General features: G+C 32.6%; 1 protein-coding gene across 1 annotated transcript in view; it reads left to right on the forward strand.

The window, feature by feature from the left end:
• The first annotated feature begins 250 nt into the window (after positions 1 to 250).
• Positions 251 to 15,968, forward strand: part of LOC106478649 (sonic hedgehog protein A-like) — a 64,220-nt gene continuing 48,502 nt past the window's right edge. Inside the window, exon 1 of the mRNA XM_013939206.2 lies at positions 251 to 931. Within this exon, the coding sequence (XP_013794660.2) occupies positions 590 to 931 (342 nt within the window). The 5' untranslated portion in view covers positions 251 to 589. The remainder of the gene's footprint in view (positions 932 to 15,968) is intronic.

Raw genomic sequence — 15,968 nt, forward strand, 5'->3', positions numbered from 1 at the left:
TCATCCTCCCCCGCCCCCAAGTTTTAAGAAACGGACAGATACTCGGAGAAAGTTCACTTAGTTTGTAATGGCCATAACAGGTGACCAGTGGTCATAACTGAGTAGTGTGTTTCGTACAGCCAGACTGGGCAGAATCCATGGCACTAATAACGTACTGCAGTTTGGATACTGTGGGTAGCTTGGCCTCATTTAATAGGAAGCGGTTCACATCACATACGTTGTAGTCACAGTCTTGAGTCACTGTTATCTGAGGCTCCACCAATCATAACTTTGAAACAGCAGCAACCAAAATGCGTGATTTCTGATTACAAATGCTTATTATTTTCACTTAATTTTGCCTATAGAAACGTTAACAACAATAAGCCTGTCTCTGTAAGTATAACAAACTAAAGGGGTGTTGGTAGGGGGCGCTAGGAAGAACTCAATACGTCTTTATCACTACCGCACTGTACACCTTAGGCATTAATGAGTGTATGAACTGAATGTCGTGACAAGTTTACACGCGATTATGACTTTGCTTCTTTTGAAAACCAAAACCTGGCGTAGGTGGAGATATTTTATTTGACCTGATTAATCATCTTTCAAGATCATGTTTGCCTTATTGCATATGTTTTTAAGATCATCTACTCGGCCTCGGTACCGACGATGGGGTAGAGCTTTAGCAGTTCTTCTCCTGTTTCTGATACGGCCAGGTACGGGGTGCGGACCCGGTCGTGGCAGCGGCATCAGACGAAGCTCCCGCAAGCTCACCCCGCTCGTTTTTAAACAGCACGTACCTAATGTGGCAGAGAAGACGCTAGCGGCTAGCGGCCTGAACGAAGGGATACTTCGACGAGATGACGAGCGATTTCAGGAACTGGTGCCAAATTACAATTCGGATATCATATTCAAGGACGAAGAAGGTACCGGAGCCGATCGACTTATGACTCAAGTAGGTCTGATAACATCGATATGACACTGAGGCAATGCAATTTAAAACATTACATTATTATTGAAGGTACATTTTTATGATTATCGCTATATTAAAGGGTGATAACATCAAATGTTTGGTGAAGGTTTAAGACGCTGCCTTAAACATATTTTTGTTTCCAATTTGTCTTAATAAAAGATTAACACTTCCAATGTTGATTATACAATGCTGAACTGCATTTTGTGACATTGATAATAACTACAATTCATTTACTTGAATTGATTATATGAATAGCGCCTATGTTTATCGTATTCCAGCCGGACTGATGAGTCGTGGTACTGGGCAAATGGCCTCATAGTTGTGGTTCACATATTCTCATTTACTTTCATTCGTCAGTTCTTAGAATCCATTTCAAACATTTTATCATAAGACAGCTTCACTTCAGAACTGTAGAAATTCTGTTGTTCTTTTTTGTTCAAAGTGCAAAGTAAATGTCGTTTCACGGTTCTCACAAATGTACCTCATGTACAGTTATTTGCTTCAAACTGGGCCTTCTGAATGATGGAATTGTTTCCCGCCGAAACCTTGAATTTACGAAAATGTTTAACAAAAAATCAGAGAAAAAGAAACTCGAAAATAAAATAATTTACTTACAGCTCTGTACGTATTTCTAGGTTATGAATTTCAAACGTCATCCTTGTTTAATTTGAGTATCATCAATAGAATTATTCAAAATGTTTTATTTTATCTTTATCTAAAGCTCTTGATACTGAAGTGTTTCTCAAATGATAAACCGTGTTTTAAAATACCGTAATCTTGGTAGTATTTTACTTGATTCTGTTTGATTTGCCCGAAACTATATTTCATTATCGTCACAAGTAATATTTCCTGTTTTTTATACGATGTTTAGTTAACAACAATATCTATAACGAAAGATCTACATTTACCTGAGTTATATTAGACTTGGTACATCCGACTGAACAACTTTACTAAGCAGTTGAGTATATGATTTTGTTTTTCTTTAATAAATCCGCTATTTATTATGGTTTTCACTTTCAACTTCAGTGTATTTAGAATGTTTTTCTAAACTGTAGAGAAACTTCTTACCAAAGAAACATACAGCTTACATTTACGTGCATGTAACTGTTTTAAAATACTTAACCCATGCAGTTATTTACAGTTATCTTTACAAAATGTGTAATACATACAGAAAAGTCCGATGCTATTTTGTATAGTCCTTCGACAAAGTTTCGATATCAGTAATCTTTTGATCGATATCCGGTAGAAACTTGCGTTCTCGTTTCATTGGAAGTCCGGATTGGAATATTGTTGTTCTAGAACCTTGCATGCTTTATTATTTACTGTTCTGACTTTGTTCACAATGGCACTAAAACCACCAATTTCGGGTTTTAAGCAAATGTGTCGATGCTATAATAGTTTAAAGTTTCCAGTGCCATTTAAGAAATAACTCCAAAAGCGTTTGTTCAGGTCTGATTGCTTATTACAAATCACATTGGTTCCTTCTAAAACCAGTCTTTGTCAGGTACACTGAATATGTTGTGAAGAAAACCACTTAAGTTCAAAACCATATGTATTTATGTAATTTAACTTTAGGTGACCCAAGTGTTTTTAAAAGTTTGTTTCAGTATCAACATGTGACTGGGAAGTTGTTGCACAGAAACGTTCTCCCTGTCTAAGATTGCGCGAATATGTGTAGAAAGGATATATGCTTATATTGAAATAGTCTTGTGTTTTATTACCAGTAAAATAGATAAGATAGTAGAGTTAGCAGTACAATATTGTTTCTATTTGAATCTTTCAAACTGTACAACATACACGATAAAAAGTATTGATAAGAGTAGGTGGATTCCGTTCATAACCAGATGCGCGTCTTCTTATGAGTCTCTACTTGCACATATTCGATATTTGATTATGGACCAAATACAGGTGTGTAATCTATTAAGTAAGAAATAAGAAGTATAAAGATATCAAATATAGATTTGTTGTCGTGTGCATGCAATGATTTACAATTTGAATAAGAATAGTCATACGTATCAATAATCTTATGCAACGCTAGTGATAAATAAATGGATAAACGGAAATAGGAAATGCATAAAACATATGGGGTGTATACTTTTCGAAGTATTTATATATGCATCATCTAAGGTATGCACTACACGCCGTATTAATCATAAAAATAAATAATAACAACAAATCATAAAGGGAAATGATGTGAATAGTTGAGTCGGTATAATGAACAGAGGTTGCTAAAGATATATATATACGTTCCTCAATTTTGTCACTTCATACTGAAGATGGACACTATAAATACGGCAATTAGAAGTAGAAAGTGATTTACTTGAGCACAGATTATCACATATTTAGCATTTGTCCACTCATAAATCGTTGAGTTTAGTTGATAATTTCCACAAAAATTGATTTCATTTGTCTTTTTTTTTAATGTAAGTTCCCGAGTATGTTTCATTCTTTTTTCAATCGTTTTTTGCTTCGAAAAACTCTTAAGTTCGTAAGGCTTATATCAAGGAACGTTTTACAAAAACAAAACAAGGCTTTTTTTGATCGTAATATTTGGGATTCACAGTTCATTGATTGTTAAATTAGAATTATAAAGTATGTGCTGTATTGAAGATAATTATGGAAACGCACAGTTGATATATATACATGACATAGGGCAGAAGGGGCATGTGTCTTCCCCACTTTTTCCAGTTACTGTACATACAATATTATTAACAGCTATGTAAGATTTACTTAGCTTTTATGCCTCCCTCCTCCTCCAATTTGCAGCAAAGACAGACATGATACAGGAGTCACAAACAATGGGTAACTTCAACTAAGTGTTCAAAGAATCATTAGCATAATAGACTAAGACAGAAACTACAAAAGAAAATAGAAGTTGTAGAATGCATCAACATTTTCTATATGCTTCAAACGGAGCAGTATATGTGGTTTTTATGTTATCACACGTTCATCAATGTATTATGATGAAATATTGTTTCAAATGTTCTGTATTACTCCAACAATTCAGCCAGTGTCTTTGACTGCCTATTGACCTACTCAGTTTTCATATAAACACATACAGCTTTAGTGGTATTTGTATCGAGACTTTCTTCAGATCAACCATGGTGGCAAGTGTTCTGTTGGCCTCTTTTTCATAGTTTCAACACATTCGCTGCAAGCTTAGTATCACCCTCTTGCTGAAAGATGAATCCCTTCCCAACAGGTCTTGTTCCTGAGGGAATGACATAATGGAGAAAAATGTGAATGTAACTGTCAGCAGTCAGCGTGTCATTAATTTTCTGTAGATCTCTAACACCATTGGCTGAGATGCAACCTACACTTGTATTGTTAACAGCATACTTTACAGTAGATCTTGTACATTGTTCTCCTTCCTACCATCAAATAAACTATCTTTATTCGTTGCCAAACAATTCTGATTTGAATTCATCTGTAAAGAGCATCCGCTTCCAGTTTTTCTTTTCTTTTTTTTTCATTGTTGTAAGTCTGATGCCCATTTCAGCCTTTGGTTTGGTTATCTTTTCTAAGCATTAGTTTTTGAGCAGCTGTGCATCCACTGGGGACACTTCATGCTATTGTGTATTTATCTTGCAAGTACAATTAGACCGTTGATAAGATATCTACTGGTCTCTTTGGGTTTTCTATCTCGACTGTTTCTGTTATCAATAGTACTAATTTCAAGAACCCCTTCCGAATTTTCATACATCCCCTAATGAAACATGAAATTTCACCCCTGTTTATTGCATGAGTAACCTTTAACTACAAGAACTATTAATTTCTACACGTTTGTAATGTCTTATTTCTGACCTTAGAGCCATGAATGATACCACACCACTGCTGGGAATAGTAACTGCTTTACTTTTATTGAATTATGCTAGAATAACACTATCTGATTGGTTTGAACTCAGGCAGTCACAGTGTAAGCTATCATCACATGACTGTACTTTATTTCATACAAAAGCAGGTGAGCAATCCCATAATATTTGCATCTTATAGTAATTTTACTAACTGCTTCTATAATTATTTCAAATACTATCTAAAATAGAAGTACTCATTATAAGAATAAGTTTCTATCTTTAATGATTTATTCTTTAATTTTTCTTTATTCAATGATATTCCACTTCTTAATTTCAAGTTTTTATGTTGATAATACATTCAGAAAGCAAGTGAAAGATGTTTCTGCACTTCATAAGTATGTTATTATTACACTTTTTCAGGTACTAAGTATACTAAAACATTTGAAAAGTACAAACCTCGAAGAGAACATTCTCTTCAACCATTAAAATAATGTATAATGTTCCTTCTGGTTTCTGCAATAATTTCCAAACTAAAAGAGCGTTCCATATCCCATTTAAACTAAATTTTAAGATGTAATTCCTATTTTTTATATAAGATTACAATAATGTATCATTTTTGCCGTTGTTTTAAGTATTTCACTTAGTATAATATATTTGAATACTAATGTTTCTGAATTGTAGATTTATTACAACCAAAGCAAGTTTTCTCAAAACTTACAGAGTCTTTCTTTATTCTAAACATTGCGTATTTTGATCTGCTATATGTTTTGTTTTATGGACAGATTTGTGCTGAATTTCTCATCACTCCGGGTTTGTCTTTCAGACTTCAATGCATATTGTTTCAGCAGTTGATTTTTCAATAAGGAATATATATTACATGTTAAATCAAAAATGTTACAGGTATGCTTTAGTATGTTTTCTCATTCATTTGTTCTTTCTGTTTCCTAAACGTTTTTTTAAACCAAGTGTACACATGTGTTAGCAGTCATTAGATATTTTATTGCTTCCCACTGAAATACTTTTAAATTAACCTTGCATCGTAAACGCCCACGATATGTATTTAAATTGCAAGTCTAAAGGTAAGCTTACGTGACATGTTTCTAGAAGATGTTACATATAAAACTGCTCGTTGTGACTTACGAATCTGAGACCAAATTTGTATAAATAACAGATTATTATGTAATAACAAGAATAAATACGAAGGGGAGTGTAGTATATATATATATATATATATATATATAGTACGTCATCTGTATAAGTGATGTTCATATTTTTATTTCTAAACATATATAGCGTTTATGAATTAGTAAATATACTATGTCAGTAATTGCTTCGTGAAATTTCTCTTCATATTTCTATGTTTTAAGAATTTTGGTAGTTTTGTACTCTCCATATCAGACTTAATTACTGTCAGTAGAACGTATAGATATTCAATGTTTTAATTAAAGTGGGGTTTTGTGTGTACAAATCATTAACAAAGCAACCTACTTTTTTTTTTTGTTTATCCGACGACCAAGATGTTTTTCTTACAGCAAAGATTTATCAAAAGGATTCTCTATCCTTATTGTTATCTGAACAATGTTCTAAAGTGACAAACATTTAACGAGAGTGTTACAGGTGTGTGACACAGAGTCGTGGTCAAATAATGGTATTCACTATTGATGTTGCTCAGAGCAATTATTAACTCTTTTTTTTTTCGTCCAAGCTTTGGATTTTATTATTTCATTCTAGTCTAGATCTAAACCTAACTATATACATACGCACACACACATATATATATATAAACATAACTTGGAGCAGTAAAACTATATATATATATTTACATCACTTCGAAGATCAGTGATAGAGCAAGAGTTAAGTTTAAATACTTGACCTATTTTTGGTCAAGTTGGTTTTCAAATGTTGAAAATAGGCCAATGATCGATAGAGTGATGAAATTAAAAATAACTAGGGCGTTACGCATGCGATAGGTTTCTTAATAAATACTTTTTTGTTTTAAGAATTCAGTTTATTTTTATTTTTTATTCAAAGGTCATATCTAACAACTTCTCATCAAAATTGGATTGCTTTGTTTCAATGTTATGGATTTCGTTGTATTGGAAATAAAAATAAGTTTTAATATTATTAATATATGCATATTTTCGTATAGTGTACTTTTGCTTTGAATCAGGCTTGAAAAACAAAAAAGAAACACCTTTCTAATTCCTTTTCACTCGTCTTCTATCTTTGTCGACAACGAGAAAAGGTAATAAATGTCAGCTTCTGCATGTTTTACATGTTTATCAATTTTAATATTGTTGTATAAGACAATTCATCTTATTTTGGGCATTACTGAGGCACATTGTATTTTCTGCACGTGTTCACGAATCTGCTGCCATTGTTTTCCATAGACGGAATAATTATCAATAATAAACCTTTTTCGTGTCAGTTCCTTTCTCGAAAATATCTGTTCATATATCAACAATTTATAGATTAAATATACATTTTAATAGCAGTTATTATTTATTTTACACGGAATAAACTTAAATGTTTGAATACGAAATTAAAATAAATTTTGTTAACACTAAAATTCTAAATGTATATCCCCAATCAAACTTACAAGAACTGAATATTCTTGAGAAAAGGTTTTCAGTTATCTGGTGATCAAATATGTTATCCCAACATTTAATCTGAGTTACATTGCTTACAAGTTCCAAAATCCTCATAAATTCCTCTTCATTCGTCTACCAACGTTTGCTTGTTTTATATTTTTTACCATTTGTTTTTGTGTGTTTCATATTCATTCACTGCCTTTCGCGGGTGTTTTACAGTTTTTGGTATTAATATTGCTTTTCATCTGATCACCCGGTTACATAGACAAGAAAGATACCGTAGTATGTGTCCAATAAAAGTTACTATAGTCATGATTTTTAATAAGCTCAGTTTGCTTACCAGTATAATCTTTCTTGTTTTTATTTACTTTATTTCCAAATCGATATAGACTTCTTCAATTTTAAATATGTAATTCTGTTAATATTTTAAAGAAGACTATAGGCTTTCTCCAAATGTTACAATTCAAGTTTGGTTTTACCAACTGCTTTGAGGAATCTAATGTATATATGCGTGCTCTTTTTTTTTAATTCCTACCTAAAATTGAATAATGTGTGCCACTCTAATGTCACTTTTGAAGCTTTAAAAAGCATAACAAGGGTGGCGTTTCTTTCTGCTACACGAATAAGGTTTGTTTTTAAGTTTGTTGCATCGTCTGATGAGAAAAATAAACACTGGATAATATTCCGTGTCTCTTATGTGAAGAAATGCACCGTGACAGGGTAGAGTACATAATAAAATATTAACAGATGGAAGCCAAACCAAGCACAGCATTAATACAAAGACTTATAGACATCATTCGTTTTTCTTTCCGAGTTTTTTTTTTTTTTGCTTAAACTTTCGGCAAATATCAAATTTAATTAAAAACCCGTCCATCATTTCATAGCCGAAAAATGGAAGACTTTCGGAAAGTCGTCCATTCCAGTTTACTCATAATTTGATGTTAATGAATAATAAACCTAATTCTGGTGCTTAGTGACAGATCATCAACTTAATCTAGTTCACACCGAAACAGATGTTTTTCAAGCAAGGTGTTTTTCAAGCAATTTTATGATATAAATAGCGTCTCCGCCACTCCTTTGTCTGTCGTTTCCAACCCGGCCTGAGAGCTACGCGAAAGACCTCGTCGGCACTGGATATAGCAAATATAGTGGGGTTAACATATTATTACGTCCTTCTTTACTTTCTGTAATAAGTTCTTATAGATATATATATTTTCACATTCGAAATAAATATAACAAACATATCTTTTAGATTGAACATTTTTGGGAGTTTCAATTACACAGTGCGATAAAACCTGAATATAAGAACAAAAATTAAAATCGTTGTAAAGGAAACAGTAATATAAGATCAATATTTTGGAGAAATGACTACCATCGAAGTTTGCTTGACCGAAACATAGACCACATTTTTCCTGTCTGTAGCTTACTTTGAGTTTTAGTTATTTTTTCGCATTTTCAAATCATTTTGAATGTAACACATGATGCTTGTAAATTGCATTAAAAATGACACCGACATTATTTGGTCTTATGAGAGTAACTTAAGACTTTGCAGGCTTTCATTTGAGTCTTTCTCAAAATTACTCATAATATTGTTCCTGAATGTAAACTTTGTGAATATTGACATCGCAAGTTCAATGGACTTTGAGAAGAAAACTTTGTAAAAGGGTATTGGCGTAATGAACCGATGACTGCATGAAGTAAGAGGGTATTAACGTAATGAACTTATGATTGAAATAAGCTATACTTTAGGGTTTTGTCAAATAACTTTCTTATCCACAATTCTACTTGAAGGTAACTATTTTAGTGTTTTGTCAAATAACTTTTTTATACACAATTCTGCTTGAAGGTAACTATTTTAGGGTTTTGTCAAATAACTTTCTTATACACAATTCTGCTTGAAGGTAACTATTTTAGGGTTTTGTCAAATAACTTTCTTATCCACAATTCTGCTTGAAGGTAACTATTTTAGGGTTTTCTCAAATAACTTTCTTATCCACAATTGTACTTGAAGGTAACTATTTTAGGGTTTTGTCAAATAACTTTCTTATCCACAATTCTACTTGAAGGTAACTATTTTAGGGTTTTGTCAAATAACTTTCTTATACACAATTCTGCTTGAAGGTAACTATTTTAGAGTTTTGTCAAATAACTTTCTTATCCACAATTCTACTTGAAGGTAACTATTTTAATGTTTTATTGAACTATAGAACATTTTGCTCTATATTCGACCACTAGCAGCACCTTATTCGTTTAAATTAAACCAGTTCTAAAAGGCTATTTATAAGAACTATGTAATTTTCATTTATATATGACCTATTCAAAGTTTTGATTGTTTTATCTTTTATGAAATAGCTTCATTTATATCATTAACGCTATACTATTTCTTCTGATCTGTGTTACACGATTGTTGAAGTTGAAATTTTGTTAGAGAAATTAATGACACTTCAATATAACTCTTTTATAATATCGCATCATTATCAGCATGTACGGGTGGGTGTGGTTTTTTGATAGGCGTGTATTGCTGTGGATCGAAGGGTCCGGTGTTCGAGACCTGATGTCGCTGAACACTCTAGTCATTTTAGCTGTGGGAATCATTTCTGTTATCTTGTTCAACGACCCTTGCGGCGGCAAGTGCTGCTAGCTACCTTCCTTTTCGTCAGTAGTTCAAGACTACGTGTGTATTTGACTTGGTCGTTTAGCTAACCTGTGTATAAAGTGTCATTCAGATTGAAAATTCCAATTCCATTTAGAAAAGAGTAATACGTTATCAGCTAATCTGCGTATATCGCGCATTAGATCTAGCTGATAAGAATTTGTTTTTTCATTCAATAGCACCAGAATTTTTCGAATTTTTTTATATTGATTACTGAGCCTTTACTGGTTACTTTAGCCCCACGGTTAAAAGGGCACGCATGTTTGGTGGGACGGGGATTCGAACCCGCGACCCTCACGTTGCGAGTCGAGCGGCATAACCACCTGGCCATGACGGGCCTGCACAAAAACAGAATGAAACTTGCTAGTAGCAAACAGAAATAGCATAATGGCTAAAGTTCTTTATTGATAACTTTCTGATATCATTAATATTGGTGAGGCACATTAAAGTATTTATACGAAAAAATTATGTTCATTTACTTAATTGACAAACAGCATAGTGTCAACAGCGAAAATTTCATTCACTCAGTTTAACAACTTTTAAACTTCTGTTTTCACCTACATTATTGCCCCTGTAGTTCAGTGGTAAGTGTTGAGGTTTCGATACTCGTGGTGGACGCAGCACAGATAGTTCATTGTGTAGCTTTGCGCTTAACAAGAAAAACAAACATCTACCTTACTTAATTAATACAGACCAGTTGCACTTAGATAGAAAGACACAACTATTACAGTTTTAATGATTAAAAACCTTGTATAATAAAGTTCTAATACTTAAAAAAAATCACATTAGAAGTCCAGTTACAAAAGCTTCCTAAACGATTTTTTCCTTTATACGTCGAACTCTTTTTACAAATACGACTAATAAAAAGAAGCTTTTTCTTCTGCAAATTATTATTTTGATCCTTTCTCATTTCGACTCTTAAACTCTCCCTTAAAAATTATTTAAATGTTACCCTCAGAAATCGGTAAGAAATCATTATTTTTCATTCCCGCGAATATTATTTGTAATTCTGCACGTTTTAAGTTATGTTATTTGTGTAAAGGGTGTCTTGTTTATAAAATAAAATTCCAGAATTAAAACATTTTTTTTCGAGAACGTTGAAAGCATATTACTTTAACATTAGCCATTTGCTTATCCTTTTACAACTGCTCATGTTTATAGGAAGACTATGTCAGACAACGTTTATATATATATATTTGTTTGTTTTAATTTAAAATATGTCTCAACGGTCCAATATCTTATGGTTTGTAATTTGGTAAATTCTCTCCTAATAAGTTGTTTTCATTACTGATATATAAAGGTACCTTCTTTTCTCACACATATATTTTAATTAAATTACCCACTTTGTGGCATGTTCTTTGTTAAATGATTTCTGGAAACAAAATGGCTGGGTGTAGAATATTAATAGTGGTAGCCACAGAATAATTAACATTAATTTATTTCATAATCAACGTTATCTTTCGTTATCGTGCCTGTGTTTGTAATAAAAGGTTCTCCATATAACGAGCATTAAATGCGCCATTGTTTGAGGAAAGTAGAAGAGGGAGCCACAGGGACTCAGGTAGGTTCGTGGGAACTAGAACTTGTGATGCTGAAGGCTACGAATTCTTCTTCTGCCAGTCACTACGTCACCTAGCCGGTCCTTTCATGAGGTTCTAATGGATTTACAGTAAAACCTTATGTTCTTGTAATGGATATCACAGAAACTTGGAATGCCATCCATATTACACCCCTTATACTCCCCTCCTCCTCTATTTATTTCGCGGTAGGAGACAAGGGGTCGTGAAAGCACGTTATTCCTTCTTTAGTAGCTACAAGTTCCTTGTCACACTATTGTCTGTGTCAAAACTAGAGGGCACTGTGGGTGATCCAGCTCTGATTATACTGAACTATTACGACTTCGCAAAGCGTACGTCTATAAGGTAGTTTCCTTCCTTACTGACAATAAAGGGTCAATATATTCGCTATAGTACGTAAATTCCTTTTCTACCTACATTTTTAATATACGTAATAAAGCTGCTTCAAATAATTTTGGAAACGTAACGCAGCACTAACGATATTTCATTTTAATATATATATATGTGTGTTTATTAAATTTATGTTGGCGTTTGCCAAACAAATATACGACCATAGAAAATAACAAGGTCTTGGCTCGTTGCCCAAATTGTTTGTTAGCATCAGTATTTTTCGGAAGATAAAATGTATGTAATTTTCAAAGATTTTATAGCTAAAAACGCTCAAACATTTCCTTGTTTTGTAACTAAGCACAAAGTTACACAAAGAGTTACCTTTGTTCTGCCCACCACGGATATCGAATCCCAGTTTCTAGCGGTATAAGTCCGCAGACATGCCGTTGTGCCACTGGGGGGCAAAACATTTCTTATTGACTTAGTATTTGTAGCAAGAGATGAGATGCAAAAAATGCCATATTTTTACAATTTTATCTCAGTCTTTCCACACTTTCAAGAACAAATTTTTAGATGATGTTATGTTTAAAGTCTCCCCGTTGCACGCGTTATTGGTGGAAGTATCAGTCTGAGAAAACATACAATGTACTTAAATATACTTTCTCTATTATCATCTCCAACCATCTGTATCCCTAATGGATTTTGTTTACTAGTAATTAAATAATTTGTTTCACCCAAGGAAATGCTTCTCTATGCTAGTAATTTCGAAACAGGTAAACTATAAAAGGAAAACTGTCATTATTGAAAAGTTTATTAAAATTGCGGATTAATTAACAATAATTTATATGAATAAATAGCACACATTATTTAGTTCCCTATTGTTACTCTTATGGCTTGAAGTCCTACACACGAAAAAATAAAAACTTATAAACAAACACAAATCAAGGTCATTAATAATGTCAAATCAGAAAAATGTGACTAATTTATATAATTATTTAACATACATCTTAAATAGTAATGATAAAGCTAGCTGTCATGTTGAAATTCACCAGTATAGTACAGAAACATGACAGTTTGTTCATACAGGAGTTGTCATAAAGGATTGTTTGTCTTAGAGCAAAGCCACTTTGTGCTATCTGTTGTGTTGTGCGGGGAATCTAACCACGAGTTTTAGCGTTGTAGGTCCATAAAACTTATCGCTGCTCCACCAGGGGACTGTCATAAAGGATTACTGGTCATAGTACTTCAAAATAATGAAACATAATTAGTCACTTTAAACATTTCTATAAAGTAAACCAGTGGGATTGTTCCTGACGTTTACACTTCTTCTTGTGAGTCGATTACACCAAAAGTCATGACGTATTTATGAAATTCTTCTGTACGTTACCTAATTGTGACGCTCTTATACGTAGTACTTTTAACATTTCGAACACGAACTTTTAATCGATTACAACAAAATGTATATTCATTACGTTTATCTACTTTAGTAAATCGATTGCGATAAAAACTGTACATTTTTAAAATTATTCTAGAAAAAAAAGTAATATAAATTTTACAAACTGATCTAAAATTACCTATACATCATTTCACAAAGGAGAATGGTAATTAGAGAAAACATTAGATTGTTTCATCAACTGTATTCACATCTGAGTAATGTGATATTTTATCTTCTGCTGTTTAACGGTTTTATTTTCTGTTACTTTTTGTATCATTTCGGGCTTTTCACTGTTGCTTTGTACATTTTATAGACAATCGTACAAAATGAGCAACACACAAGCAGGACATGTAGAGCACTGGAAGGATTCTTCCAAGTAACTTGCTCATCTGTAATATTTACTGTTTTGCCAATGTTTCAACAAGATGATCACAACAAATTATCTTCCTCCAACTTCTTTAAATAATATACAAGTCCAAAACTTCTCGTACATTCGCTTTTAGAACTTTGGTTTTTTAGTGTAACTATATACATAACACACTTTTCCAGACAGGGTAATGATTCCTTTTGTTGAGATAGGTAACATTTATTGTACCTATAAAGTCTCAGTTCACTCGTCAAAATCCAAGCTTTCTAGCCAATAAAATAAACAAATAATCTTTCCAATGACTTATATATTATTGAACAGAGCACTTTACTTTGAAATTGGGTTTTTACTTTTTTTACGAAGAGTGCTAAGAGAGAAAAGAAACTGTTTCATCAATTTTTAGTGAATACTAGACCACCGTGACCCGTTGTGTCAACTACTATTCAGAGGTTATGAAGAATTCAAGCTAATTTCAATATTGCACCGAAATGAAGGTTTATTTTGAGATAATTTAATTAAATATTTCAATCCATTCGTGTTATTCATAATTCAAGAAAATATATTTGATTGTTGTCATCTTACGCCTTTTAATGAAGATGGGAACATTGACAGGGAAATAATATAATAGCCAATGGTCAGCGAGAGGTTTTCGTTTATACAATTTTGTTGTTGTTCTCGACTTGATTTTTTATTTTATTACCTCGTCTCCATAGTTACTATTTGCAAATAGTCAATAATATTGTAGGTCCATTTTATTGTTGTTCTTTCTACGCGCCTTTATTACACATTTTCATCTCATCATTTAATTTCTGTTTTATAATAATGGAATGTACGAAAAGTGACCCGAAAAACGGGGCTAACTCGGTAACCCGTTGCCCGATTTTAACGAAACGTATTTTATTCTGTTTCTATTTTCATTCCATTACAAATATACGCTATTATGCGCCGTTTTTGTTGTATTTAATTACAGACAAGCATACACACAAACAATCTCAGAGTTTTAGTAGTATATAGATATATATGTCAAGTTGCGAAACTAAGATCATTAGTATTTGGAATACATAACTCGGTATAATATTTTGCTGCCTAGAACATTGGCAATTTGGTAAAACAGTCTTTAAAAAATACCAACTATTATCCAGCTAAGTTAAAACAAATTATTCTTGGTATCGACGCTCTTGTTATAAGATTTTAATGAGAAGCTCTTTTCTGCTCCAAATTGCCAACCTTGCGTGTGCAGGATTGTTCATACTTAAAACTTTGTTCCCGATTGGAAAAAAAGAGAGGAAACGAATAATAAATGAGTAGATTATCTACGATCAAAGTATTGAAATCGTGCGCATGCTCATGGTACCAATAACGTGTTTTAATTGGTTTGACATTTTCTTAAAACTATAATTATTTTGATCTTGATAAATTCAACAATAGATTTCAATCACATTTTCCATCTTACTTGTCTCAAAAAAAAACGCAAGTCAGAAGATGATACATGTTGAATTAGCCATTCAAGTTGAATTACATTCGTAAGTAACATTATTTTTCATTATTTATTAAGTCATTCAATGACAGAATAATTTCATACTTTGTGCATTAACTTTCAGAGCTTTACCTTTGACCTCTTGACTCCTAGAAAGTCGACGTATTAAAATATTTAGAAAAGCCTTTATTCGTTTTTCACTTATTAAAACTATGTAATAATATTCTACATAAGTCCACCAAGTTTCATCAAAATCCGATCACTTTTGACTGTGTTGTAGAGAAAAAATAGTGTGAAAAATCTGTCCTTATGTTAACAGATAGGGATGCTTTGGATTTTCGTGACCCTCTAAAAACTAATCACTTCTAAATTGAACTATAGTCCAAGTATATACCAACTTTCTTCCAATTCCATTCAGCTCTTTCTAGAAATCTTACTGACATACACACAGGGATGAAACATAATTTCCGTCCACCTTCGGTGGTGGGTTTAAAAAGGTAAAAAATCACTCAGCAGGGTTGTTTTCGGTTTAATAGCAATCCTATGACATATCAGAGATTTTGCTCTAGTTTTTTAATTGTTTAATTTTGGGAAGATATTTAGTGACAAAAAGACTGAATGAGTGAACTAATTTTGGGAATCTTACCAGATTGCTGTCGTTTGCATAAAACTGACGATTTTTTAAAGATTGGGATTTTCTAGTTTCTTTAAACGTCAATAAGTTTTCATTAATGTGACAAATTAAGTTTTCAGTAATACGATCACTTCCTGGTTCCAAGTATGAGTCAGGTTTAT

This window comes from Limulus polyphemus, unplaced genomic scaffold, assembly GCF_000517525.1.
Source record: "Limulus polyphemus unplaced genomic scaffold, Limulus_polyphemus-2.1.2 Scaffold238, whole genome shotgun sequence".
NCBI lineage: Eukaryota > Metazoa > Arthropoda > Merostomata > Xiphosura > Limulidae > Limulus > Limulus polyphemus.